At 37.3% G+C, this 26637-nt stretch overlaps 1 protein-coding gene across 1 annotated transcript; it reads right to left on the reverse strand.

Moving 5' to 3' along the window:
• Window positions 1-7185: 7185 nt before the first annotated feature.
• On the reverse strand, window positions 7186-12377 carry LOC125843011 (uncharacterized). The gene is made up of 6 exons (XM_049522264.1): window positions 12201-12377; window positions 8670-8818; window positions 8204-8369; window positions 7825-8116; window positions 7648-7740; window positions 7186-7553 (listed from the first exon to the last, which is right to left on the reverse strand). The coding sequence occupies exons 1-6, from the start codon at window positions 12375-12377 to the stop codon at window positions 7186-7188; spliced, it is 1245 nt and encodes a 414-aa protein (XP_049378221.1).
• Window positions 12378-26637: the final 14260 nt, after the last annotated feature.

A 26637-nucleotide genomic window follows, 5' to 3' on the forward strand; every position in this document is an offset into this window, starting at 1 on the left:
GTTCCTATTAATATTCTAGGAAGGTTTTCAAAGCACCTAAAATATCCGCTAATGCGATTATCCGACAACTAATTTATTTGGCTAAAATAATTTTAACTTAGCTTGACTTGAAAAATTGAACTATTTGGTTAGTTAGGACCATTTTAAGGGAGAAAACTAAAATGTTGAAATATTTATCTAAGCGAAATATTTTGCAAACTTATTCTTTAGGTTTTGCTAAGAGATAATCGGTTTAGTTAAATTGTTAAATCAAAATGAACGTCTTTCGGGGATTTGAATGGTTGGCCTTAAGATTAAATTAACACATAAAACACATAATAACAAATAAATGAGATAGGGAAAGAAAGTTTGGGCCCAAATCTAGATCTGTCCGCCTGGGCCAGCACTTGGGCCTAATTGGTACATGTCCTAGACTATTATAAGAAAATTGATTTCCTCTTTGGGCCTTGGACCCCATATTTTCTCTTTGTACCTGTCCTAATAACTAATAGATTTTGACAAAATAAATAAAATAAAATAAAAGGCTTAGGCCTAATTACAACGCAAAACAAAGCTGAAAATTCAAAGAGGGCCTTTTGCCTATTTCCGTTGCATATGGGAGCTGTATCACACTGTATATCAGCGTATATTCAGCTCCCGGAACCAGCATTTCGATTTTTCAGTCCTGCCCATTATTCCCTTTGCTGGCCGACCCGATTAGAGAGTGGAATCGAGCCTCCATGGCTCAACTCAATGTGCAAGGAGGGAGGGAGTCCACAAGGGACTCGAATTGAGTTTCACATGCAATAAAAAAAAGATATACATAAATAATAACTCATTAAATTTTAATTACATACATAAAAAAAAAAGGGGCATTGAGGTAGGTAATAAGGCATGTAAGCATCATACACTAGTGAACCCCTAATGACTCAATGTATATTGAGAGAATAAATTGAATTCTTGGCAAGATATGCTTCTAGTTGAACAATAAACTAGGGATATGTATGGCACGAAGGTGCAAAGATTTCAAAGAAGGAATAAAAAAAAACACTCGAGATTTACCAACAAATAATGTTGTACCAATCCACAAAAACATTAATACGCAAAAACAGTGTCTAGAATTAAAGTAAGGGAAAATTCTTAATATTAATTAAACCTTAATAGGCAAACCCACTAACCAACTATCATCAGTTGATTGGAAAACTATATTAGTACTATGAAAAATCCTAATAGAACTAGGACAAATCCAAAAATTAGGCTAATGTTATTTTAGATAGATGAAAATCATGACAAACAAGCCGAGCTTTCTTAGACCAGAATACGCATAATCTGAAACAAGACACATGTTTTAACTATAAGTTCACCGATTAAGCTCACATTAGAAGTAACGTATGATAGGCAGATTGGATGTACCTAATAAAATATCACTTACTTGAACCAAGATGAAATCTAACCGATATGAAGCTATTCCAGAAATTCCGAATTAAACTATGTCCCGAGGACTAAGAAGCTTAGACTTGTCCCGGTAAACAAGCTCGAGATGAAGAGTCATAGAGACATGAAAGTAAGCATAAACAACTATATACTCTGATTCATACATTTAGCATAAGAAGAGGATGAAGGACATAATGTCGGGCACCGATTGTTGATACAAATTCAAGAATGTAAAACTAGGACCGAAGAAGCATTTTGAAGCCAATCACAAATATGTTTACAGGAACAACAACAAACCAAAACCAATCTCCCGGCCTCCATATGTACACAACCACTCAAACTACATTCATATTGATAACTAGATATAAACAATCAATTAAATAGTAAAATAGACACAAGAGAGGGGATTAAAAGAAAGGGGAAGTCATATACCTTTTCCGAAGCAGCGAACTTGAACCGAACGAGCTGAACAGGAGCCTCCCAACACCACAAATGAGAAACTCTAACGGAAACTAAAAAAAATAAATGACCTAGAAATTTCAGCAATACAAACACTACCAACCTATATATTTCTTCCTATTCATATACTGTAATTTCAATTTTTTCTGTGTCTTCCTCACTGTTTCTTTCAACTTTTGTTTTTCTTTTTCCTAATATCCTTCTAACTATTTTCTCTAACCCAGAATTTTCAGACTCAAAAAATCCCGCCCCCCTACAAATGAACAGGAAAGATGCTTATATAGGGAGCAATTAGGGTTCGGATTTTTGGGGGGAAAGAGGCTGAAATTCGGATCAACAAGGTCCATTCGAAATCCTTTCACCATTTTGGCTAAACACCTCTTCTCTGAAATTTTTTCTCCCATTCCGAAAGAGGAAATGGGGACAGCCGCATGCTGTTGCTAATGTACGGATTGAGAAGGACGTGAAGAAGAAAACAAAACTTGTAGCGTACTCTCTTTGCTCCTCTTTGCTTTCCGCCTGATCGCTGTTGTGTTTGTCGTTTTTCAGCAGATGTTAATGTCTAGGAATTGCTCTGTTTGTTGACGTTAGAAGCTGGTGGAAGCTGGGTTTCTTTTGGAACAAGGAAATGGGCCGGGTCGGGGTTAAAAGTGGGCTGGTAGGAATTTTGGAAATTTGCAAAGGGGCCTGGGTCGTTGTTTGCTGTATGTTATTGGAATGTAATGGGTATGGCATGGATTTTTATTGTTGTATTAAGGGCTGCTGCTGATTGTAAAAAAAATAGGGGTGGGGTCGGTTAAAAGTGGATTAAAAACTTAGCCAATTTAAGTTAGTTAAGAATTCGGCTAGTAATTAAATAAAACGAATTAATATGAATTAATTAACGAGCTTCTTAATTTCAACGAAATAAAATAATAAACTCAATTAAACTTAAATGACTCAAAATTAAAACCATAATTTAAACTAAACTAATTTAATAAAATACCTACTAAAATTAAAAATCTTTTTGAGATGATTTTCGACCATTCATAAAATATACAAATTAGACACATAATTATATAATAATTAACTTAATTATAAACTAATTAACTTGAAATATAAGCTATTAATTAATTTAAACCAAATAGCCAAATATTTAAATAAAACTAAAATCCTTTTGAGACAATTTTCGAACATTCATAAAATATACTAATTAGACACATAATTATATAAAAATTAACTTAATTATAAGCTAATTAACTCGAAATATAAGATATTAATTAATTTAAACCAAATAGCCAAATATTTAAATAAAACTAAAATCCTTTTGAGACAATTTTCGAATGTTCCTAAAATATATCAATTATATATATAGACATGTAAAATATAAGTATTGTCTAAAAGTTATAATAAGTAACATAATTTATTTAAAATAACTCGCAAACTATTTTTGAAATTTATAAAACCAATTATTTTAGATCGTTTAAAATGAAAGAAGCTCGATGATTAATTTATATTGGGGACGGTCAAAATTGGGTGTCAACACTCAGGTCCACCACTTCTGGGTGGGTGTGAACCACAATGAGGGTAATAGGTCGTTTTCCTAATCAAGGCCCGTGAAATCCTCTGTGGTTCACCATTTTCTGTTGTTTAGTCTGAGTCTGATTTCTGAGGTGTTACAACATCTCCCTCTTGGGAACATTCGTCCTCGATAGAGCTATCAAAATGGATTGTCCCAACCCAACCCAACCCTAACGGGCTAGAGTTAAATGGGTTGGGACGGGGAGACCCTTTTAATTAAAGGGCCTATAAAATAGCAACCCAACCCAGCCCTAAGTGGGCCACGAGTTGGGACGGGTTGGCCCTTCAACCAAAAAATTAACAATATTACTCTCTTAGAAAGAGTATCTAAGAGTATCGAATGTTGACATTTATGAACACGACATTAATACATACAAATTTTCATTTATGAATCACACACTTCAGTGAATACATACAAAAATACATAATAGTCAATGTAAGATTTAGCGGAAAAATGTTGATCATTCCACCATTCCTCCCACAAAAAACTAGCTAGTTTAAAAGACTTGATTTTTTATTTTTAAAAATATTTATTGATAAAAACTTCACAAATAAAACACTACTAAAAATATTTTTAAATATTCATTGCCCACGGGCTGGCCTCTGAGGCTTGTGGCCTACGAGGCTAGCGGGCCAAATGAGGCTGGGCTAAAAAGCCTCGTTCCTAAATGGGCCAAAAAAATTAGGCCAACTCCACATAATTCAAGGGTTGGGTTGGGTCAGCCAAGCCCATTTTGACAGCTCTAGTCCTCGAATGAAGTCTAAACAAGCTGAGTATGGAGGGAATGAGCTGCAATCCCTACCACTAATTACTAGAAACTGATATCTAACTGAATCGAGTTCCAAGAACATGCAAATATGCAGAAATACAATAACAACTGAAGGAACAAGACACTAAGACTGATTTTATACAAGAGTAAACTGAGAGACTGGAGAGGAACTATTACCTGAAGCTAGAACGAAATCGGAAGGAAAGAGGTGAGGATACTTGGCCATCATGGCTGCTTCTACTTCCCAAGTAGCTCCCTCTACGGACTGACTCCTCCATAAAACTTTCACTGAAGTGACTTCCTTATTTCTCAACCTACTAACCTGACGGTCAAGAATTTCAACTGACACTTCTTTATAAGTGAGACTATCCTTCACAACCAAACTCTCTGATGGTATTATTGATGCCGAATCACCCACACAATTCTTCAACAGGTAAATGTGAAATACTGGATGAACTGTTGTTAGTTCTGCTGACAACTCTAACTCATAAGCCGCCTTGTCAACCCTTTTCAGGATTCTATAAGGACCTACATATCTGGGACTGAGCTTCCATTTCTTGCCATATCTCATCACCCTCTTCATAGGTGACACCTTCAGGAAAACCCAATCATCGATTTCGAACTCTAAGTCTCTTCTCCTGACATTTGCATAGGACTTCTGACAACTCTGAGTTGTCTTTATTCTATCTATGATGAGCTGAACTTTCTCCATAGCCTCATGAACCGAATTTGGCCCAATCAAGGCTGCTTCACTTACTTCAAACTAACCAACTGGGGACCTGCATCTACACCCATATAGTGCCTCATATGGGGCCATCTGAATACTAGAATGATAGTTATTATTATAGTCAAAATCTATGAGAGGTAGGTGATCATCCCAATTACCCTTGAAATCGATCATGCAAGCTCTCAACATGTCCTCTAAGGTCTGAATGGTATGCTCTGCCTTACCATCCATTTGTGGATGAAATGTTGTACTGAGATTTACATGAGTACCAAGACCTTTCTGAAACGACTTCCAGAAATGAGAGGTAAACTGAAGACCTCTATCTAAGATGATAGATTAGGAACCCCATGTAACCTGACTATCTAATTGATGTAGAGTTTGGCGTAGTCCTCAGCTGAATTTGTAGTCTTGACAGCCAAGATGTGAGCAGACTTAAAAACTTTGTCCACTATCACCCAATGGAGTCATGCTGTCTGCGAGTATGATGCAAACCTGTAATGAAGTCCATGCTTATTACTTCCCACTTCCATGTAGAAATGCTAATCTTTTGAGTCATACCTCCTGGTTTCTGATGTTCTACCATAACTTATTGACAATTAGGACATTTAACCCCAAAATCTGCTATATCCCTCTTCATTCCGTTCCACCAAAAGACTTCTCGTACATCTTGATACATCTTAGTGGCACCTGGATGAATGGAATATCTAGAATTATGGGCTTTTGTAAGGATCTGCTTCCTTAACTCACCTACATTAGGAACACATAAACGACCCTGGTAACGAAGCACACCATCTCCCCCTAGGGAGAAAACCTCAACTTTCTGCTGATGAACTGCATCTTTCAACTGAAGTAGTATAGGATCACTATCTTATATTTCCTTAACCTCCGCTACTAATGAAGATTCTGACCCATTCTGAACTATTACACCCTCTTCTAATGTGTCTGTAAGGCAAACACCTAAGCGAGCAAGCCGATGGACATCTTTGGCTAGCTCTTTCTTTTCCTCTTCAACATGTGCTACACTTACCATAGATAGTCTGCTGAGAGCGTCAATCACTACAATGGCCTTACCAGGATGGTAAAGCACATTCATGTCATAGTCCTTGAGGAATTCAAGTCATCTCCTCTAGAGAAGATTTAACTCATTCTGGGTGAACACATACTAGAGGACTTATAATATGTGAACACATCAACATGAACACCATACAAGTAGTGTCTCCAAATTTTTAGGCCAAATACTATGTCTGCAAGTTTGAGGTCACGAGTCAGGTAGTTCTGATCATAAACCTTAAGTTGTCTAGAAGCATAAGCTATGACCTTACCTCGCTGCATCAACACACAACCTAGGCCGACCTTGGATGCATCACAACAAATCACATAATCATCTGAACCATCTGGTAGAGTCAAGACAAGAGTTGTAGTCAACTTAGTCTTCAATTCTGAGAAGCTTTTCTCACACTCATTTGACCACTGAAACTTGACCTTCTTCTTAGTCAACTTGGTCAATGGGGAAGCTATGGACGAAAATTCTTCAACAAATCTCCTGTAATAACCGGCCAAACCCAAGAAACTTCTTATATCTGTTGGAGAGGTGGGTCTAGGCCATTGCTTCACTGTCTCTATTTTTTGAGAATCCACTTAGATTTTTGCGTTAGATACCACATAACCAAGGAAAGTGACAAACTGTAACCATAATTCACATTTGCTGAATTTAGCGAATAGCTGGCGATCTTTGAGAGTTTGCAGAACAACTCTCAGATGAGACGCATGCTCCTCATCACTCCGAGAATAAATGAGGATATCATCAATAAAGATGATAAAGAACAACTTCAAATATTGTTTGAACACCACATTCATTAAGTCCATGAAATCTGCATGAGCATTTGTTAGTCCAAAAGACATAACTACAAATTCATAATAACCATACTAAGTTCTGAAGGTTGTTTTCGGAATGTCACTATCTCTAACTTTGAGTTTATGATATCCGGATCTGAGGTCTATCTTAGAAAAATAACTAACACCCTGCAGCTGGTCGAACAAGTCATCAATCTTGGGGATGTGATACTTGTTCTTGATTGTGACTTTGTTCAACTGGCAGTCAATGCACATTCTGAGAGAACCATCATTCTTTTTCACGAACAACACTGGAGCACCCCATAGAGAGATACTGGGTCTGATGAAGCCCTTATCTAGAAGGTCTTTAAACTATTATTTCAATTCATTTAGCTCAACTGGAGCCATTCTGTAAGAAAGAATCTAAATAGGTTGGGTCTTTAGAAGGAGATCAATTCCGAAGTCAATTTCCTTTTCTGGAGTAACTTCGGGAAGATCTTCAGAGAACACTTCTAGAAACCCCTTTACTACTAGGACTGACTCGAGAGTTGGGGTTTCAAAGTTTGAATCCTTAACTCGAACAAGATGATAGATATACCCTTTAGAGATCATCCTTCTTGCTGAGGTGACTTTATGAGAGACTGTGACAGGGCAATTTTTGTATACCGGTGGAGCTATAACTGGGCCACCAACTGGAGTAGAGACTGAGAAGGGTTCTGAGAGAGTTTTTAGACTGACACTGAAGTTAACTGCTATATAGGGAGTTACACAAGACAGTGTAGCCCCTGAATCTAACAACGCATAAACATCTAAATGAAAGACTCGTAACATACTAATGACCACATTAGGAGAATCTTCTTGTTCTAGAGAGTCTGGAGAGCATACAACATGTTCTGGCACTGATCACCACTTGTGTACCAGATGAAACACTTTGTTGAGTTGGGCGACCTGCTGGTGCTGCTAGAGCTGTAGACTGAGCTGCATTGTTGTTACCTCATTACCTCTGCCTTGTAGAAGGGCAATACTTTAACCTATGGTCAGACTGACCACACCTAAAGCTACCTTCTATGCCAGCAAGACACTCATCCGGATGGTTCTTACCACACTTCGGGCAAGTTGGAAAAGTCTGATTACCTGAAGCACTCTCCTGTGACTTAGAGCCTGATGCCCTACCCTTTTGATCCTGTCGAAGCCTGGGAGATGGAGCACTAGCTGATGAAGGTGCTGGGGCTGTAGATTTCTGCTGAAACTGCGAGCGACTTCCACTACCCGACTTTTGCTGAGAGTACTCATAGTTACCTGTTCTAGCCTTTTTGTTGTCCTTAGTTGTTTCCCTAAGTTTATCTCCATCGACCTATTAAACATGAGTCATGAGTCTGTAGATATCCATATTCCCTAACAGTATAGCATTCCTGCATTTGGTCTTCACCAGATCGGATACCCCAAATAAAAACTTACTCATCTGCGCCCTTAGATCGGCAACCATGTGTGGAGCATACTTGGAGAGCTCAGTGAACTTCAGTCTATACTGTTGGACCGATATTGAACTCTGTTTCAAGTTCATAAACTCCTGATCTTTAGCCTCCCTCACCGCTCTCGAGAAGAACCTGTCTAGAAAAGCTCCGGTAAAACACTCCTAACTCACAGAAGCTGCATTTGCACCCCTGTTGTCTTTCCAATGTGTAAACCATAAATGGGCCACATCCTTAAGCTAGTAGGATGCCAACTCCACCCTATCATTACCAGTCACTTGCATCACCCTAAAAATCTTCTTGACCTCATCAATGAAGTTTTGTGGGTCCTCACCAACTTTCGACCCTAGAAACTCATGCGGATTCATTCGAACAAAGTCTCAAACCTTAGCTGCAGCTAATCCACTATTAGTGTTTGTAGGAACTGAAGTCTACTGATTATTTTGATTGGCCACACTCTGAGCCAAGAGTTGGATCACATTATGAAATTCTGCATTCGTAACATCATGGTTTGAAACTGGAGGAACTGTGTTAGCATTGCGTACATTAGCATTCTGTGTGTTAGCTCTACGAAGAGGCACGATCTGAAATGTATAAAGACATATTAGGAAGGAGAAGCTGGATCATACCCCACGCACGATAAGAATAACAAAGAAAGTTAAGTTTTTCTAAAACTGTAGCCTCTCCCTTATAGATGTGGCGCGTTTAACACCCATGAAAGAGACTCTACTTAATGCGACTTTCATACATCCTAGGACTCTTGAATCTAATGATTTGATACGAAGTTTATCATGCCTCGAGGCTACCCCTTTGACGTAACACGGGACCTAGAATTACGAGTGATCCCAAGTTAACCCTGCATCTGGCATATCATAAGCATACTATTGTGGCCAAATCGCACACGCAAGTGCACGTGGTCGTTCAAGTATTAGAGTGACTCTTTTTAAGAGCCAAGTATCGTACCCACAGGGACTTACACTTAGAATTACTTGACTTCTATAACTTTCAACTAAACACAAGTGTATTCAAGATTTCAAAAGTGATTTAGTTTCTACTTCTAAGATTATAACAAAATGTAACAAAAGCGATTCAATTTCAAGGGTTTAAAAACAGTGATTGGGTAAAGTCCAGGGCTGCAGCTTTTATCAGAAATCATGCAATCAATATCATTTATATGGATAATTATCAACTATCGATTCAATGAATCATAGGGTTAAATGTATGATCATGGTCTCCCGACCTCTAATCGCCTACGATAATAACACCATAACTATATCGTTGAGCGGGGATAGGATGGCTTAAGTACTGAGCATTACGATTTCTTCTTGTATGGTGAGTATATCCCTATCCTAGATACAAATTAACCCTAGTTATTTAGAATTAACACGTTTTATCCTCTTATTCCTCTCCTAAGTTCAATTTGGACAATGTATTTATTTCAATGGTGATCAGTCAAGAAATACAGAAAGCAAGAACATAAGAAAGATTCATATGATAATTGACACTAACCCAATAACAAAATCAATAGATTACAATCATCATGTAGCCACAGCTCTAAAACTAGGGTATTTAGCTACTCATAATCCAAAAATCGATCAAACAATGTTCAAATAACATACAAAGATCAAAAGGAAAAGAGTTTAGGAAAAAACCCTAAAAATGGTAAAAACATTCTCCCAAGTCGTCGTTCTTCAAAACCCAGAAAAAGAATATTTAATAAAATAAAATAATGACCTATTTATACTAAAAGTCGAAACGGCCAAAACTGGGCACTGATGGCACGTCATGGAGGCATCTTCAATCTTTTTTCTGTGGATTTTTCCTCTTCTCCGCGAAACGGTCTCGCCACAGAGCACTCAGCCTCAAAACTGACTTTCGCGACTAAAATCAAACTCCCTCTCTGCGATGCGGAGAGGACACAGAGCGCTCTGTCCAGAAATTTATTTCGCAGGCCAAAATGTAATTCCTCTCCGCGGCGCGGATAGGATACGACAATGCCTTAGTGACATTTCCTCCAGCTTCTTCCTTGCTCTCTTTTGACTTAGATCTTTTGTGTTCTTCCGTTGTCTATTTTGTTTGCGCTCCTTTCTCCTCTTAAGCTTACCTACACAACTAATCATGTTGGTTAGCTCATAAACAGACAAAAGACTCAATAAAACTATAAACGAACACATATTGAATTCAAACTAAGCTTAAATGCGGGCATAAATAGCTTTCTAGGCATAGAAATGTGCATAAGATCACTACCCCAGACTTAAAGCTTTGTTCTTCCTCGAACAACTTACTAACTACTCCTAGACCTAGACTCACTACTATGATATTTGTGCATCCGCTACTATCTTCCAAGGATCTGTACCCAATTAACATAAACATGTTTTTATTCAGAATATGCATGACTTCTGTAATTGACTTGACAACTTTTAGCAACAAACACATTCAACAACATGTGCACCATTACATATCATAGATCCTTCATACAACAAGTGCCCCTCACTCCAAAGAATAGTCCACACATTCAACTCAACAACTTGAATATCATTTAAGGACTATGCAAACAAGGTACACTCTCACTCAACAACAACATCAAACATGTATGTACTGAGAACCATAAGCTTGTCCATTATGTACATCTCTACTAATAAAATGTGTTATGCTCCAAATCAAACATTACTTGTTCTGGTTGTAATGTAGGCTTAAGGTAAGGGAGGATTCATTTAGATAAAATTAGTGACTTATCCTCCCTAATGTACTGTTTTCAACTTTTCTCTTACATTCACAACTTTTTCTTTTCGTTAGCCCCCTCTTTTTTCATAGGTTTCCACTAGTGTTACCACCCTTGCCTCTATTTCTTATTTGCCCCTTTATTTTTTTATTTTTTTACATTCAATAATTGCCACCTTTGCCTTAGAGATTTCTCTCGAGTTAAGGTGCACAATGCCCCTGTAAGGGCCAGGGCCATCATTAAGGTAAGCACTAAGTTAGCCACATTCAAATTAGGTTTTTAACCTAAGTCAAAGTGCACAATGTCCTAAGGACCAGGGCCAATCTCAGATTCATTCTCGTGGGGTATACAATTACCTCCTCTTTTTACACTTCCCCAACCAACTACACAATTCCACCCTATTTACACTTTCCGCTATTTTCACCTTTTCTCCTAATACAGTGCATTAAGGATTTGGGATCAAAGCTAACGGTATCAATAAAAAGAGATTCAGCTTCATTATGTGGGTTAGAACAAAATCAAGGCTAAAAAGGCTAAATTGGGCTATACTATGGATATTCTTTCTTAACAAGCTACAATTCAAGACAATTCAAAGAAAGCATGTTATCATCTTTTAAGCACAATAACACTTGTATTTTGCTTCAATAACAACCTGAGCATGTTCTAGACTTAGATGCATTCATTGATATCATCCAAAAGTCACAGCACACAATCATATCATGCACAAGAATCAAATTAAGCTTAAGTTGCACATTCAAATCATATACAAGAATTCAACTGCATTCATACATCAATTTCAACCATGCTTTTCATACATATTCCTTTCAGACTTTCAGCTTCAGCACAACCAAACCTAAGACTTAATGACCAAATTACCCTTAAGACGGTCGTCATCCATCTATCATTGGGCAACTTGACTTAACTATGACTACAAACTCAATTCTATTAAGAAAAAATTCTTTTTGTATTTTGTACGGTTCAAAGGGAATATCTTTGGCCAAAGAACCAAAAACAACCTCCAAGGAACCTAAAATAAAACAAACCAAAGATAAAACAGACTCAAACAATGTTCAACAATAGAAACATATGTACAGATCAAATATGTTTGTCACCCTCACCCTACACTTATACAATAGCACTGTCCCCAATGCTTTATAAAAAAATAAAAATAGTTCACAAGGTAAGGTGAAAACACTCCCTGATCAGTCTTCCATCGCATCGCCCCCGTCGACCTAATCATCCGCCTGTGCGGGGTCTATCTCATCCTCAGAGTCATAATCCACATATGAGCTAGTACGCATGTTCTCCTCATCAGTCGAAATATCATTCTTGATCGACTCTCGAAACTTATGACCAATGTCAAGTAGTGCCCTGGCATGGTCATTCAGAGGGTAGCGCCTTTCGACGTCACCCAACTGCATATTAATAGAAGAATGACAACCATTCTAGTGTCTTAGCATCTCCAACCCGTACATCCTCGCCATGATAAGCTCATCTCTCTTATGGCTCTCAGTCGTGGTGAGAGTCGGGCCAAACTTAGTGGCAGGCCCCTTGGTCCAAGTAATGTCCACTGATGTTGGATATAGATGAGCCATATAGTCCAACTCCAACTGTTCTTCAGGGACACCTGCAATACGACACATCTTGGTAATCAGACCACCAAAAACATATTTGTGCCCTTTGTGAACCCGGGCCTTTCGCATAGTAGACTTCATAATGGCTCTGATGTTTTGTTATATGCCGATCATCAAGGCATATACCAAGCACACTCTATCACGAGTGATATCAGTGTAATGTAGGCCTAGTATCAGACAGTTTATAACAACATTCAGCCAAACACGTATCTCCCGAAGCATGTGAGCGTAGGGAAGAGATTGATGATATCTTTTCCCACTGTGCTTCATCCATTGAGCCATGGACGGTGGCCCGCATAGAGTGTGTCGAATGGCCTAATATGTGGAGCGTATGATCAGCCCTGTCAGCACCAGTGGGTTTGTGTCCTGCGGAGTACCCAATATATCATTTATACTTGTGGGTGTGATGTGCACATTTCTTCCTCTCACCGTCATATAATGGGAAATAGGTTCAGGCGCCCAGTTGGCGTAAAACTCTCGGACCATGTGCAAGTTGCACTCTTTCGGTTTAGCAAAGACGAACTTCATACCTAGCTCCATAATTCACCTCAAGATATGTGGGAACTCACGTGCCAGACTGTCCCTATCGATACATACATCAGAGAAATAGGAGGCCTCGGTGTGTTTCTTATATCAAGCCTTGCCTTATTTGGTTACAACCTTAGCTCAAAATTGCCTAGTTTAGCCTCTCGGGACCGTATGTGCTAGTGAAACATTCCCATTTCGAGAACGTTTTTTCTGGCTTAATGTGGCTACTTCTTTGCCAAATCTTCTTGAAGTTGACATGATGACCGTCGAAATCAAAATTCTATTCTCCCTTCGCGACGCTCTCAGTACACGGAGTCCTCTGCCTCAAGTGGTATCATGCGAGGCAAAATTTTACCCCGCCTCCGCGACGCGCTCCGTATACGGAGTTGCCTTGGGCGAAATTTCTTCATCCTGCATATTATCAGCTCATCACCTATTAATAAAAAACATGATGGGTTGCCTCCCATCCAGCGCCTTAGTTTTGGTCGTGGCACGACGCATATTTTTGTATTTTTCTAACTATATCAAAAAAAATATCAATTCCTAAGAACTAAAATAACAAAGAAAAATCAAATAAAGCATATTTATTGCAAGGGGTCACGGGTTGCCTCCCGTGTAGCTCCTGATTTAACATCGCGGCACGACTCATGTCATGATTCATTTGTCATTCAATGTGAGCGTTTCAAGCTCACGATCCACATCATTCCTGAAATAGTGCTTGACCCTTTGACCATTCACAAGGAAAGTACAACTCTTATCCTTGTTTCTTAACTCCACAACACCATGTTGGGTCATCCTCACCACTTCAAAAGGACCTCTCCACTTAAATCAAAGCTTTTCGGGGAACAACTTCAACCTTGAATTGAATAGCAACACTAGTTGAGCAGGCTCAAAGATGTGCGACACAGTATGCTTGTCATGCCACCTCTTGGTCTTCTCTTTATACAGCTTAGCATTTTCATAGGGGTAGAGCCTAAATTCTTCCAACTCGTGCAACTGTCATATTCTCTTCCTACTGGCTAACTCAGCATCCAGATTTAGCTTCTTGATTGCCCAATATGCTTTATGCTCCAATTCAGCTGGTAGGTGACAAGCTTTCCCAAACACCATTTGATAAGGAGAAGTCCCTATCGGTGTCTTGTATGCAGTCTGGTACTCCCACAAGGCATCATCTAGCTTGTCAGCCAAATCTTTTCTTTGGGCATTCACAATTTTTTGGAGGATCTATTTGACCTCCCTATTCGACACTTCCACCAGCCCACTAGTTTGGGGATGATATGTTGTAGCCACTTTGTGTCTCATTCCATATTTGGCTAACAAATTATACACTGAATTATTAATAAAGTGCGTACCTCCATCACTGATCATAGCCCTTGGAGTTTCAAACCTGGTGAAGATGTATTTTCGGATAAACTTCACAACCACTTTTGCATCATTGGATGGTAGTGCAATTGCCTCCATCCACTTAGACACGTAGTCCACTGCGACTAGGATGCATTAATTACCACGGGACGACATAAAGTCTATCCCCAGACATCAAAGATCTCAACCTCCAGTATATTGCTCAATGGCATCTCATGCCTCCTCGAAATGGTGCCCATCTTCTGACACTAATCACAATCTTTCACAAACAAAGCAACATCTTTAAAAAGAGTAGGCCAAAAGAAACCAGATTGCAATACCTTATGCGCAGTTCATTCGCCTTCGTGGTGTCCACCATATAGTGAAGAGTGACAACTCTCCAACACTTGTGTCACCTCCTACTTAGCTATACATTTTCTTATCATCTGATCAGGTCTCTTCTTGAATAAGAAAGGCTCATCCCATATATATAAGCAGGCATCATACTTCAGCCTCTGCTTTTGATGTGTTGAGGCCCCAGGTGGAAATAAACCACTCACCAAAAAATTCACAATATTAGCATACCAAGGCACTTAAGCAATGTCCAAAGCAAGCAATTGCTCATCAGAAAACTCTTCACGAATTTGCCCCTCATTCTTCACATGAGTTGAATCCTCCAGTTTGGACAAATGATCAGCTAACTGGTTCTCAGTTCCCTTCATATCCCTTATCTCAAGATCAAACTCTTGTAGTTGTAGAATCCACCTAATCAACCTCGGCTTGGCATCTTTCTTGTTCAACAAGTATCGAATTGCAGTGTGATCAGTGTAGACTAGAACTATGGTTCCCACCAAGTATGATTTGAACTTATCAAATGCGAACACTAATGCAAGCATCTATTTTTCAGTCACAATGTAATTCGACTGAGCTGCATCAAGTGTCTTGCTCGCATATTAGATGGAATGGAACATCTTTTCTTTTCCTCTGCCCAAGTACTGCCCCAACAGCTATGTCACTGGCATCACACACAAGCTCAAAAAGGAAGCTCCCAATTTGGAGCTATCAGAATAGGAGCTTCAATCAACTTCCTTTCAAGCAGCTCAAATATCTGCAAACACTTTTCATCAAACACAAACTTTATCTTTTTCTCTAACAGGCTGCACATAGGTCTTACAGTCTTAGAGAAGTCCTTGATAAACCTCCTATAGAACTCAATATGTCCAGGAAGCTTCTAACTCCCTTTACTTTGATGGGAGGTGGCAGTTTCTCAATAACTTCCACTTTAGCCTTGTCAACTTCCAGCCCACTTTTGGAGATTTTTTGCCCCAACACAATGTCTTCTCGAACTAAAAAGTGATATTTCTCCCAGTTTAGCACCAGATTTGTTTCTTCACACCTGCCAAGAACTCTGTTAAGATTAGTCAAGCAAAGTTCAAAAGACTCATCAAACACCGAGAAGTTTTCCATGAACAGTTCAACAAATCCTCCACCATATCATGGAAGATTGTCATCATACATCTCTAAAATGTGGCTGGGGCATTGCACAAGCCGAATGGCATGCGCTTGAACGCATACGTGCCATACGAGCAAGTGAATGTAGTCTTCTTTTGATCTTCAAGTGCAATGATGATCTAATTATTCCCTGAATAACCAACAAGGAAACAATAGTATTCTTGACCTGTCAGCCTATCCAACATTTGATCAAAGAAAGGTATCGGATAATGGTCCTTTCTAGTGGCGTCATTCAACTTTCTGTAGTCCATGCATATCCGTCACCCAGCCACTGTTCTTGTGGGGATCAACTCATTTTTCTCATTTGGTACCACCGTCATTCCGCCCTTCTTGGGCACATATTGTACTGGACTTACCCATTTACTGTCTGATATTGGGTACACAATCCATGCATCCAGCCACTTGATTACCTCTTTTCTCACCACATTTTTCATCAATGGGTGTAGTCTCCGTTGATGTTGTGCACTAGGCTTATGCCCTTCCTCCATGTATATTTTATGCATACACAACGCAGGACTAATACCATGGATGTCGAACATTTGCCACCCAAAGCTGCTTTCCTCTTTTCAGGTTGATTAATGTTGCTTCAACCTGTTCATCAGATAATGCTGTAGACAAAATAACCGATAAAGTTTTATCTTCACCAAAAAATGCATACGTGAGGTGGGCTGGCAATGCTTTTAACTCCAGCTTGGGTAAAGGACCCAACACCTTATTTGGAGGCTTCCATTGATCTCCAGATGTACCTACAAGTGCCACATCAGGAAATTGTACAATTTCTTGTGCCTCAGCATCCTCATAAATATCATCCCCCACTAAAACTCGCTCTAAAGGGTCCTTAGATACAATGTAGCGTGCTTCTACCTCAAGATCTATCACAGTTATGACAGACAACTCTTCATACACAGCTGGCAGTTTTAAAAATTTATACACATCGAAAACCTCCACCTTATCATGGTCCCACATAGTGAGTTGCCTAGTTGCTACATCTATCATCGCCCTCCCAGTAGCCAAGAAAGATCCTCCTATGATGAATGGGAACTCAGGGTCTGGCTCAAAGTTCAGCACAACAAAATCTACTGGAAAATCAGTGATCCCACTTATACTAACACATCCTCTACAACACCCTCAGGCCTATTTACAGATCTATTAGCCAATTGTAAGATAATTGTAGTAGGTTTAGGACTACCGAACCCCAACTTTTTGTACAAAGAAGTCGGTATCAAATTTATACTAGCTCCTAGATCACACAATTTAGTGCATGAATGCTCTGCCATATAGTGATCTGAACTGTAAAGCTACCCGGATCTTTCAATTTAGTGGGCAACTTATTTTGGATTCTGGAGTAGCACTCTTCAGTAAGTGCAACAGTCTCATACTCTGTCAGCCTTCTTTTATTCGCCACAATCTCTTTCACGTATTATGCATACCTGGGTATATCCTGTAAAACATATACCAATAGCAAGTTAATGTAAATTTGTTTCAAAAGAGAGAGGAACTTACCAAAACATTCATCCTCTTTATGTTTCTTGAACTTTTGAGGGAATGGAGGACGTGGTTTCACAATTGGTGTTGACGCCCAATTTTGGCCCTCTACTATTAAATTAATTTTCAAGCGTCTTAAATTTCGAACAAATTAAAGTAATTGTTTTGGAAAAAATAAAAAATACTTTTGATATCATTCTCAAGGTAATTTCCCATTTTTACTATAAAATATATCTCTATGTACTTAAAATATATAGATTTACATAATTTTTCAATTTGAATAAATAGTTAGTAAATCGTTTTACCAAAAATAGAGTTTTAATTAAGTACGCATCTCATTTCCCTTAAAACTGATCATAATTTAATGAAGATCTTTCTTTTCGAAATAATCATTTTGTGTTGTCGAAGTTAAGAAGCTTAAATAATTAATTAAATTCATAATTTATCTCATTTCCATTTTATCGAATTTGAACTAAATCAATTCGAATTTGGTGAAAATGTGAACCAAGGGACCTATTCCCCTTGAAATTCTTTTAATTCAATTGGGCCTCTAAACTTAGTAAAATCAGCAAATAGTTGACCCATTTTCAAAGACCCAACTTATTTTCCCTTTAAACCCATACTTTGTACTCTTCCTCCTTAGCAACGCACATCTCCAGCGAATTCAACCAAAACAATGCCAATGTTCTTTTTTTTGTTTAGCTTGTTTTTTTTACGCGGAGAGCACGAGCTCTTGTACCCGCGATACAGTCCAAACATTCCCAGACGGTAATATTCATTCAAATTTCCTTTTTTTCTTTTCCAATTTCATTCAAAATAGTACGAATTCGTACACCCTCTAGCTCACCTAGCCTTATCCTTTAAGATTATTTTTTTAAATTTGGGATTCTCCCACATCGGTTCTACCCCAGAAATTCCCCTCAAATCTCTCCTATAAAAAGCCCCTAAAAGGTTTGGGAATTCTCGGCTCAATAATTTAAAAATTTGTGGCTTTTGTGGTCATTTGAGTTGATGTTCATTCTTGTTGTTGTCTAAGTGTTTGACTTTTTAATTGTTTTGTATCCATGTGTTGCTTTCAAGAGGTATGGTAGGATGTATGACTGAATGGTCATTAACTTTGCTACTGGTATTTTATTATTATTATTATTATTATTATTATTATTATTATTATTATTATTTGTATTTCATATTAGTGAAATTAGATTTAACAGTTAGTCTTCAAAATTCCTTTTAGAACTATCAGTTGTTTATTTACTGAGAATACATGTGTATACCATTATTTGTTTATATGCTATGATATTATACTCCTTTACAGTGCATGTGTAAAAATATATTTGAGTTGATAATTAGTATTTTGTCTCTTCTCTTAGGAATAGGTTCAGGCTCTGTGATTAGATTTTAGCTATTATGTACCTATTTAAATTGCTGTGATCAATATATAAAGTTTAGTATATAATGTCTAATCCATGCTTCTTTGAAAGTTTCGTACCTATTCGGAAGTTTACCCGTGAGGTTCGGTTTATTATTTAAATAATTTGAGTGTCTAGATTTATTATCAAGATGAAAGGATTCATTGCTTCATCCAAATGGTTTGTTTAATATTTTTGTAAAGTCTTATCATGTTAAGTTATTAATTTTATCTCATTTTACACATGAACTCTCTTGTTCGAGTCCAATTGGACCATCTCCTACATACTACTCTTATTGAGTCAACCTCATCCAAGTCGTGAAAGAGAAGCTATTATTATTGGGTTAAAACCCAAAAGCCAACAACAACAATAGCTCAAAAAGAGCCGAATTGAAAGTATTTGGGTTCAAATTGAAAGAAATGAATATCGGCAGGCAGCAACTTAAGAAAACTGAAATGAAACATTCTTGGGTTCAAACCTAAATACATTAGTGGCAACAACTATCAACAACATATTGCGGTGGCCAAATTGGCTAAAAGTTAGGCTTGAGGCCTAGTTTTCTCACTATGCTTTATTCTCGTACCTCCTAGGTTTAGCTTATCTAATTTCTCTTATTGTATTGCTGCGATATTTGACTCTTAATTAACTTAGATGAATCCTTTGGAGGTTTTTAATGGCTTTTATGTTTCATTACTTGTTTATTCAAGTATTCAAACTTTCAAAATGCAAACTAAGATTCAAACTAACTTGAGAATTATTCATATTCTTTCATAGTTAGTATTTGGCTTTCAAATCCACTCTTAAGTTATGGTGTTGATTTTTCGACTCAAAAACTTGAATTGGATAAAAGGTCAAGTTAAAATTTTAATTTGATATTTTAACATTTGAATTATTTCATTATTTGGGATAATATGAATGTATAAGTATCAAAAGATTTCTCCCTTTCAAAAAATAAATTAAAATCAAATCAACCAAGCTTTTTAATCCGTCGATCAACCGTGTGTTAGCGGATTCTCCAAGATGCCTAAACCCTTTCTTAGAGAATTATTTGAACCATTACCCGACTCTGATTTATTTAAAATATTTTTTCTTTCAAACCCTTTTCTTTTAAATGGGTTTCTTATTTTTTTCCAAAACAAATTAAGTGGCGACTATCATATCATAAATTTTTTCAAAACTTAACAAATTTACCAAAGTTGCGAAAATGGTTACGAAATCTTAGTTTTCGAAATTGGATCGTAACAGAATGGCTACTCCGCTGGGGATTTATCTATGTTCTAACCAAACGGATTTTATTGTTTGGCTAACTATTAATGCATTACTTGTTACTTTATACAATTAAGTGTTTAAATTTTGAATATTAACTGTAATATTGCATTCATGACATTTTCTAATATGTATGTATAGTATATTAAAGAACGATTTTGCGGAATCGCAACCGGGCTTTTTATACTCAACCTTTTTCTGGAATGATCGGTAATTTATTGATTCGTCATGCGTTCAATGGTTGTTATGAGTTCCGGCCTAATTTGTCCGCTTGACTTTTTGGTCTTTCAAAAACCGCTCTTAGTCAACTAGCGTAGAGCGAAACTAAAACCCTCTTTTAGGTGCATTAACCTAAGGTGACCCAATACCCAAGGTGTATTGGGTCCATTAGAAGACTACCTTGTGTCTAATTGATCCACGGTCAATATAAGACGATCATTCAACTATTTGTTAAATTTGAAGGATATGTATGTCGATTTGTGCGTGCCATTGTCCCTTGGGGTTGAGTTTTTATTTTATAGGTAGTTACTTTGTTTTAGTCAAATGAAGATCCATCTCATTTGAAAGAAATTCAAAAGCATCAAGAAGTTCGAGAATGAAGATTACATATGGAAGTTTAGTTTAGTTTACCATTGTACCTCTGCGTGGGACTGATATTTATTTCCCACTCCTCTAATATGTATCTCCATTTGTTTTATTCATAAGGTTTGTATAAATATTTTTGGGGCAATAAAACGTTTTACAAACGATATATACATCCTTCAAACGTTAGGCCTACCTTTGGCTCAAAAAGGTCACATGTATATTAGAAAGCGTTATATATTGTTTGTTTGTTAAATGTTGCAAATTTTGTTTCTTTTGTGCTTACTTGACCTATATGTTTATATTCATATGTTTTACTTTAAACATAATTGGTCCATTATTCTATTCCAAAGTCTTAGAACATCTTTTAACATATATACTCAATTTTCAGACTTTTCGAAATACTTTTGACTCAATTGTCAAAATACATTCAAAATCACTCAAGTTCTAGGTTCAATAGAGCTTTACAAAATTTATTAGGTCACTATTCAAAATCACTCATGTACTTTTATTTTTTGAGTTGTTTTTAGAAGGAGAGACTAATTTGTGTTGGTAATCAAACATGCTCACTTCATCAAAGTACATGTTGCCAGAACATTCATATTTTACACGATCTAAGGTCAAGAAAATTGCATCAGACTCATCATTTCTTACTTGGACTACTAAGAGGACTCGTTCAAAAATGGATTGCACTATCAACACAGTTGCTTCGTCCGAAATGATCCCCACTTCATCTGTTACAGCCAATCCTAGTGCCTCGGTAGCAACAGAATCACATATGGAAGTCATTGCTCGTCTAGAGCAACGAATTGGTGAATTGAACCTCTTGGTAACACAATACCAAGCTGCTTCTCAGAACTTACCACCTGAGCTCGATCAAGGAGATCATTTTACCTCATTCCAAAAAACTCAAAGTGCTTCGCTTACTCATTCAACTAAGGATAATCCTCTTGTGTACACATTTGCTCCCCCAAAACCTCCAACGGTAACACATCATGCTCCGCCAGTGTACACTTATGTCACTCCTCCACCTGTTACCAAGGCTCAATAGTTTCACCGCCAAGATGCTAATCACTATGTTGAAATTGAAAATGATACAAAATCAATTGATACTGAAATAATGAATAGAAAGATGAAAAGCTTAGAAGATGCTATGAGAGGTCTTTGTGGCTTCGATAATAGCCAGAGTGTGAGATATGAAGAGTTGTGCACATTCCCTGAGGTTGAGCTTCCACCCGGTTACAAAATTCCAAAGTTTGAGAAGTTTAGTGGATCAGGAAATCCTTTCTTTCACTTAAAAATTTACTGTGAAAAGTTAATTGGCGTTGGAAATAATGAAGGGATAAGAATCAAACTATTCAATCAAAGTCTGGCTGGAAAAGCCTTGGAGTGGTATTCAAAGCAAGATGTGACTAAATGGCGTACTTGGGATGATCTAGTGAATGCTTCTGTAGATCACTACAAGTTACATGTTGAGATCGCTCCTGATAGGATCTCTATTACCAAACTAAAACCAATGTCGACTGAATGCTTTCGAGAATATGCCATTGTTGGAGGGAAGAAGCTGATAGGGTACACCCACCTATGGAGGAATCAGAAATGATCACATACTTCATTCAAGCTCAAGACTCAGAATACTACGAACGAATGGTGACAATAGGTGGAAAGACATTTATTGAAGTTATCAAGGCTGGAGAAATGATTGAAGACGGTCTCAAGACTGGCAGAATAACAAGTTTCACCTCATATCAGTTTTTTAACAGGGCCTATCAAACAGGTTCCTTTGGAAGTGGAAAGAAAAATGAGAAAGAAGTTATGATGTTGAAGACTAGGGGAGCTACCTCATGTAACCGTCAACCACCTCCAGGCTATCCTGATTCACGATATTATGTTTGCAACAATCAAGCAACATTTCGTTCTCCACGACCAATACAAAATCATCAAAACAATGCACCTCATCCCAATTTTGAGAAAAAGCCTCCCCGAGTCTTCACTCTATTGTGTGAGACACGGACTCAACTTTTTGAGATATTGAGAGAGGCAGGGATACTCCATCTAGTGGAAGCCAAGACTGTGAATACTTCAACCGAGTGATATGACCCAAACAAGTGTGTGCTTATCATTCAGGAGTTGTTAGACATGATACCGAGAAATGTATCACCCTCAAACACAAAATTCAAGATCTAATTGACAACGAGGTGGTAAAACTTGCTCAAGCTCCACCGAATGTGAACACCAATCCACTACCCAAGCACAAGGAGTAATCATTGGCGTAACTAATTGCTAAGAAGAAGCAAGTTTTTCTGAAAGACACTTTTGGCGTCTTTTAGTCCTGCATTTGGAGTTTGTTGTTTTATTTCCATGTAATCGTATTTTTATCACTTTGTTTCCTTTGTAATCGTTTGTTTGGATTTAATTTCCTTTGTAAGCATCTGCTATCTATAATGAACTACGTCTGACCTGAATTCTTAAAAATGAGATACATAGGCGGCCTATGTCAGCTTCGGTCACTCTTTTATCCCTTTTTAATGTTTCTTTGTACTTGGAACTACGTTTCACCTGATTTCTGCTAAACGGGATATGTAGGCGCCACACCGGCTAGGTCATATTCCCCGTAAGATTTCCATTTTCTTTATAATGAAAACAGGGGCAGAATTTTGAGAGGATCTCATAATTCGTTAATAGTGGATTTTTCCAACAAGTCAGAATCAAGGATCACTTCAGAGTTGTAACTGGGGGAGAAATTTTGAGATTCACTCAAAAATTCAACTAAAAAACTACAAAAAGTTCAAAAGTTATATTATGTTTTAAACCGGGGCAGTATTTTTGTGGAGGTCCTCAAAAATTCCATCAAGCAACATTTCGAGACCAGAAAAGATTGTAATCTAGAAGGCGAAGGGGCATCAGGATAGCAAGGCAAAGCCAACATGAATCAGTCTCTCAAAACTAAGAATTTTTCTTTGGATGCAAGAACTACAAAGTTACAAGGCATCATTAGACCCATAGTGGCCTCTTCATAACTCAGATGATTTCTACTTACTCATCTTCTAAAAAATTTCCTTTCAATTAGTTGTGACTCACACATTCTCAATTCTACAGATCGAATAGCTTGGCACAATGGCGAAGACCATAAGACAATATCCAGACCAATATAAGCTGAACAACTTCAACCTTAACTTATCTTTTGTTATATCATTTTCTTTGATAATTTTATTTTGTTACTAACTCACTACTGAGTTTTGTAGGTATCATTACCAGAATTGAAGGCAAATTTTCAAAAGATCTTCTGAAGTTTTGAATGATCAAATCAAATATTCACCAGAAAATGACAGGAGCTAACCTTCTTCGAATTTCATTATGAAGGATTCTTGACACCAAGGATCCAATCCAAGCAGACTCTTATCCTCTATTTTATGTTGAAGAACTTTGTCCTTCATTTTTTCGAATCTCTTGCATTTTTATGGAAAATCATTCATTCTCTTTAAATTCCGTTAAGCTTTAGGTTCGAACTACGTCAGACCAGATTTCTTGTTCCAACAAGATACGTAGGCAATCCTATATAAGGATTCAGTCTTCTAACTAATTTAAACTACATACCCAGAGGAAACTGGGGCATGTTTTTGAATCAGTCATTTTTTGTTTCTTGCAAATTGTTTTAGTTAAGTACCCTTGGACTGGAAACATGGGCATCTTTTCGAAATAGTTCAAAGTTCTCAAAATCTCTGTTCAATTTCAAGCTTCAGATACTCTTTTTCAAGAAAATTCTCTCGTTAATAAGAGATTCATACTTAAAGTAGAGACTCGTTTTATGTGACATCCCTAATCGACCATTATTGCCTTGTTTCAATGTTAAAAGTTCTCAAAACATTATTCTAGAATCCCGCGTTCTCTATGGTTACCAGATCGTCATGATGTGTTCAAAAGTCTTGACATGTGTTAATTCTTGTTATCTATTAACAAATTCTTTATGAGCGCAGGAACAAGCATTTTTTTTTAGACAATCACATATCTTACCACCTTTAGAAATTACAAGAGACAAACCACATTACTATGTTATAACCTTACTCCCTATTTTTTTTTAAATTTGTTGTTTATCATTAGGGTATTATTATTGGAGTGTCACTTCCTTCAACATGACACATTATTATTATTGGAGCATCACTTCCTTCAATGTGATACATTATATTGGAGCGTCACTTCCTTCAACGTGACACGTTAAATTATTATTGGAGCGTCACTTCCTTCAACGTGACACATTAAATTATTATTGGAGCGTCATTTCCTTCAACGTGACACGTTAAATTATTATTGGAGAGTCACTTCCTTCAACGTGACATGTTAAATTATTGGAGCATCACTTCCTTCAACGTGACACTTTAAATTATTATTGGAGCGTCACTTCCTTCAACGTGACACGTTAAATTATTATTGGAGAGTCACTTCCTTCAATGTGATACATTATATTATTGGAGCGTCACTTCTTTCAACGTGACACGTTAATTATTATTAAAGAGTTACTTCCTTCAATGTGACACGTTAACTTTGAATCACTACTTACTTCAAGAGCAATACATTTGAAATTGGATCGTCATCTCCTTCAGTATGGCATGTTAAACCATGTTTGCACAAATTATATTTGTATTTATATTACATTTTCTACTGACAATTTTCTCCATACTTTGCAGCATACGAAGTGGACTACGTCAAAAAAGGATGCAACACAACGTTGAACTTTTCTTAGCAGCGAACTGGGACATAGTCCAAAGAGGAATATCAAACTCTTAGGACGCGAGTTGAGGAAAGACTTCCATCACAATCAAACCACATCCCTATCCAAAGGCGTGTGGGTTTTTCCTTGGGTTTAACAGTTTCAATTTCGCCTTTGGTGAACTTTTCAACTCTCACCGGAGGTAAATTTTCAAATTCGAGTGGCAATACACCTAGAGCTTTAGAAGTTATGTCCATGTAAGTTCTTAAATATGAGTGTGAAGGGCCCTACATTCATAGGTGAGATGTTTTCAAGCCTTTATTCCGCACTCAATTAATTTGTCACTCATTCTTAAGCTAAAGGTTAAATCTGTATAGGAGATTTCCTTTTCAACCGATTGAGTCGAACTACAAGCAGTCTCATTTTCAAGGTAATTTTCCATTTTTACTATAAAATATATCTCTATATACTTAAAATATATAGATTTATATAATTTTTCAATTTGAATAAATAGTTAGTAAATCGTTTTTCCAAAAATAGAGTTTTATTTAAGTACTCATCTTATTTCCCTTAAAACTGATTACAATATAATAAAGATCTTTCTTTTCGAAACAATCATTTTGTGTTGTCGAAGTTAAGAAGCTTAAATAATTAATTAGATTCATAATTTATCTCATTTTCATTTTATCGAATTTGAACTAAAACAATTCGAATTTGGTGAAAATGTGAACCAAGGGACCTATTCCCTCTTGAAATTCTTTTAATTCAATTGGGCCTCTAACCCTTGTAAAATCAGCAAATAGTTGACCCATTTTCAAAGACCTAACCCATTTTCCCTTTAAACCCATACTTTGTACTCTTCTTCCTCACCAACGCACATCTCCAGCGAATTCAACCAAAACGACGCCAAGGTTCTTTTTTTTTCTTAAATTGTTTTTTCACGTGGAGAGCACGAGCTCTTGTACCTACAATACAGTCCAAACGTTCCCAGACGGTAATATTCATTCCAATTTCCTTTTTTCCTTTTCCAATTTCATTCAAAATAGTACGAATTCGTACACCCTCTAGCTCACCTAGCCTTATCCTTTAAGATTTTTTTTTTAATTTGGGATTCTTCCACATCAGTTCTATCCCAGAAATTCCTCTCAAATCTCCCCTATAAAAAGCCCCTCTCTTCACTGTTCAAGGGACGGATTTTTGACACATGAGAGTACCC

This window comes from Solanum stenotomum, chromosome 10 (genome assembly GCF_019186545.1).
Source record: "Solanum stenotomum isolate F172 chromosome 10, ASM1918654v1, whole genome shotgun sequence".
In the NCBI taxonomy this organism is placed as follows: Eukaryota; Viridiplantae; Streptophyta; class Magnoliopsida; order Solanales; family Solanaceae; genus Solanum; species Solanum stenotomum.

What these genes read in the sequence shown, in the direction of transcription:
- LOC125843011 (XM_049522264.1), bottom strand. Translation starts at nt 12,377, where the DNA reads ATGCAGTTGGGTGACGTCGAAAGGCGCTACCCTCTGAATGACCATGCC. An exon ending in TGAGTAAGTTTTTATTTGGG is followed by an intron (nt 8,117 to 8,203) that starts GTATCCGATCTG and finishes CATGTTTAATAG; the next exon opens with GTCGATGGAGATAAACTTAG. An exon ending in GTGTCTTGCTGGCATAGAAG is followed by an intron (nt 7,741 to 7,824) that starts GTAGCTTTAGGT and finishes ACAACAATGCAG; the next exon opens with CTCAGTCTACAGCTCTAGCA.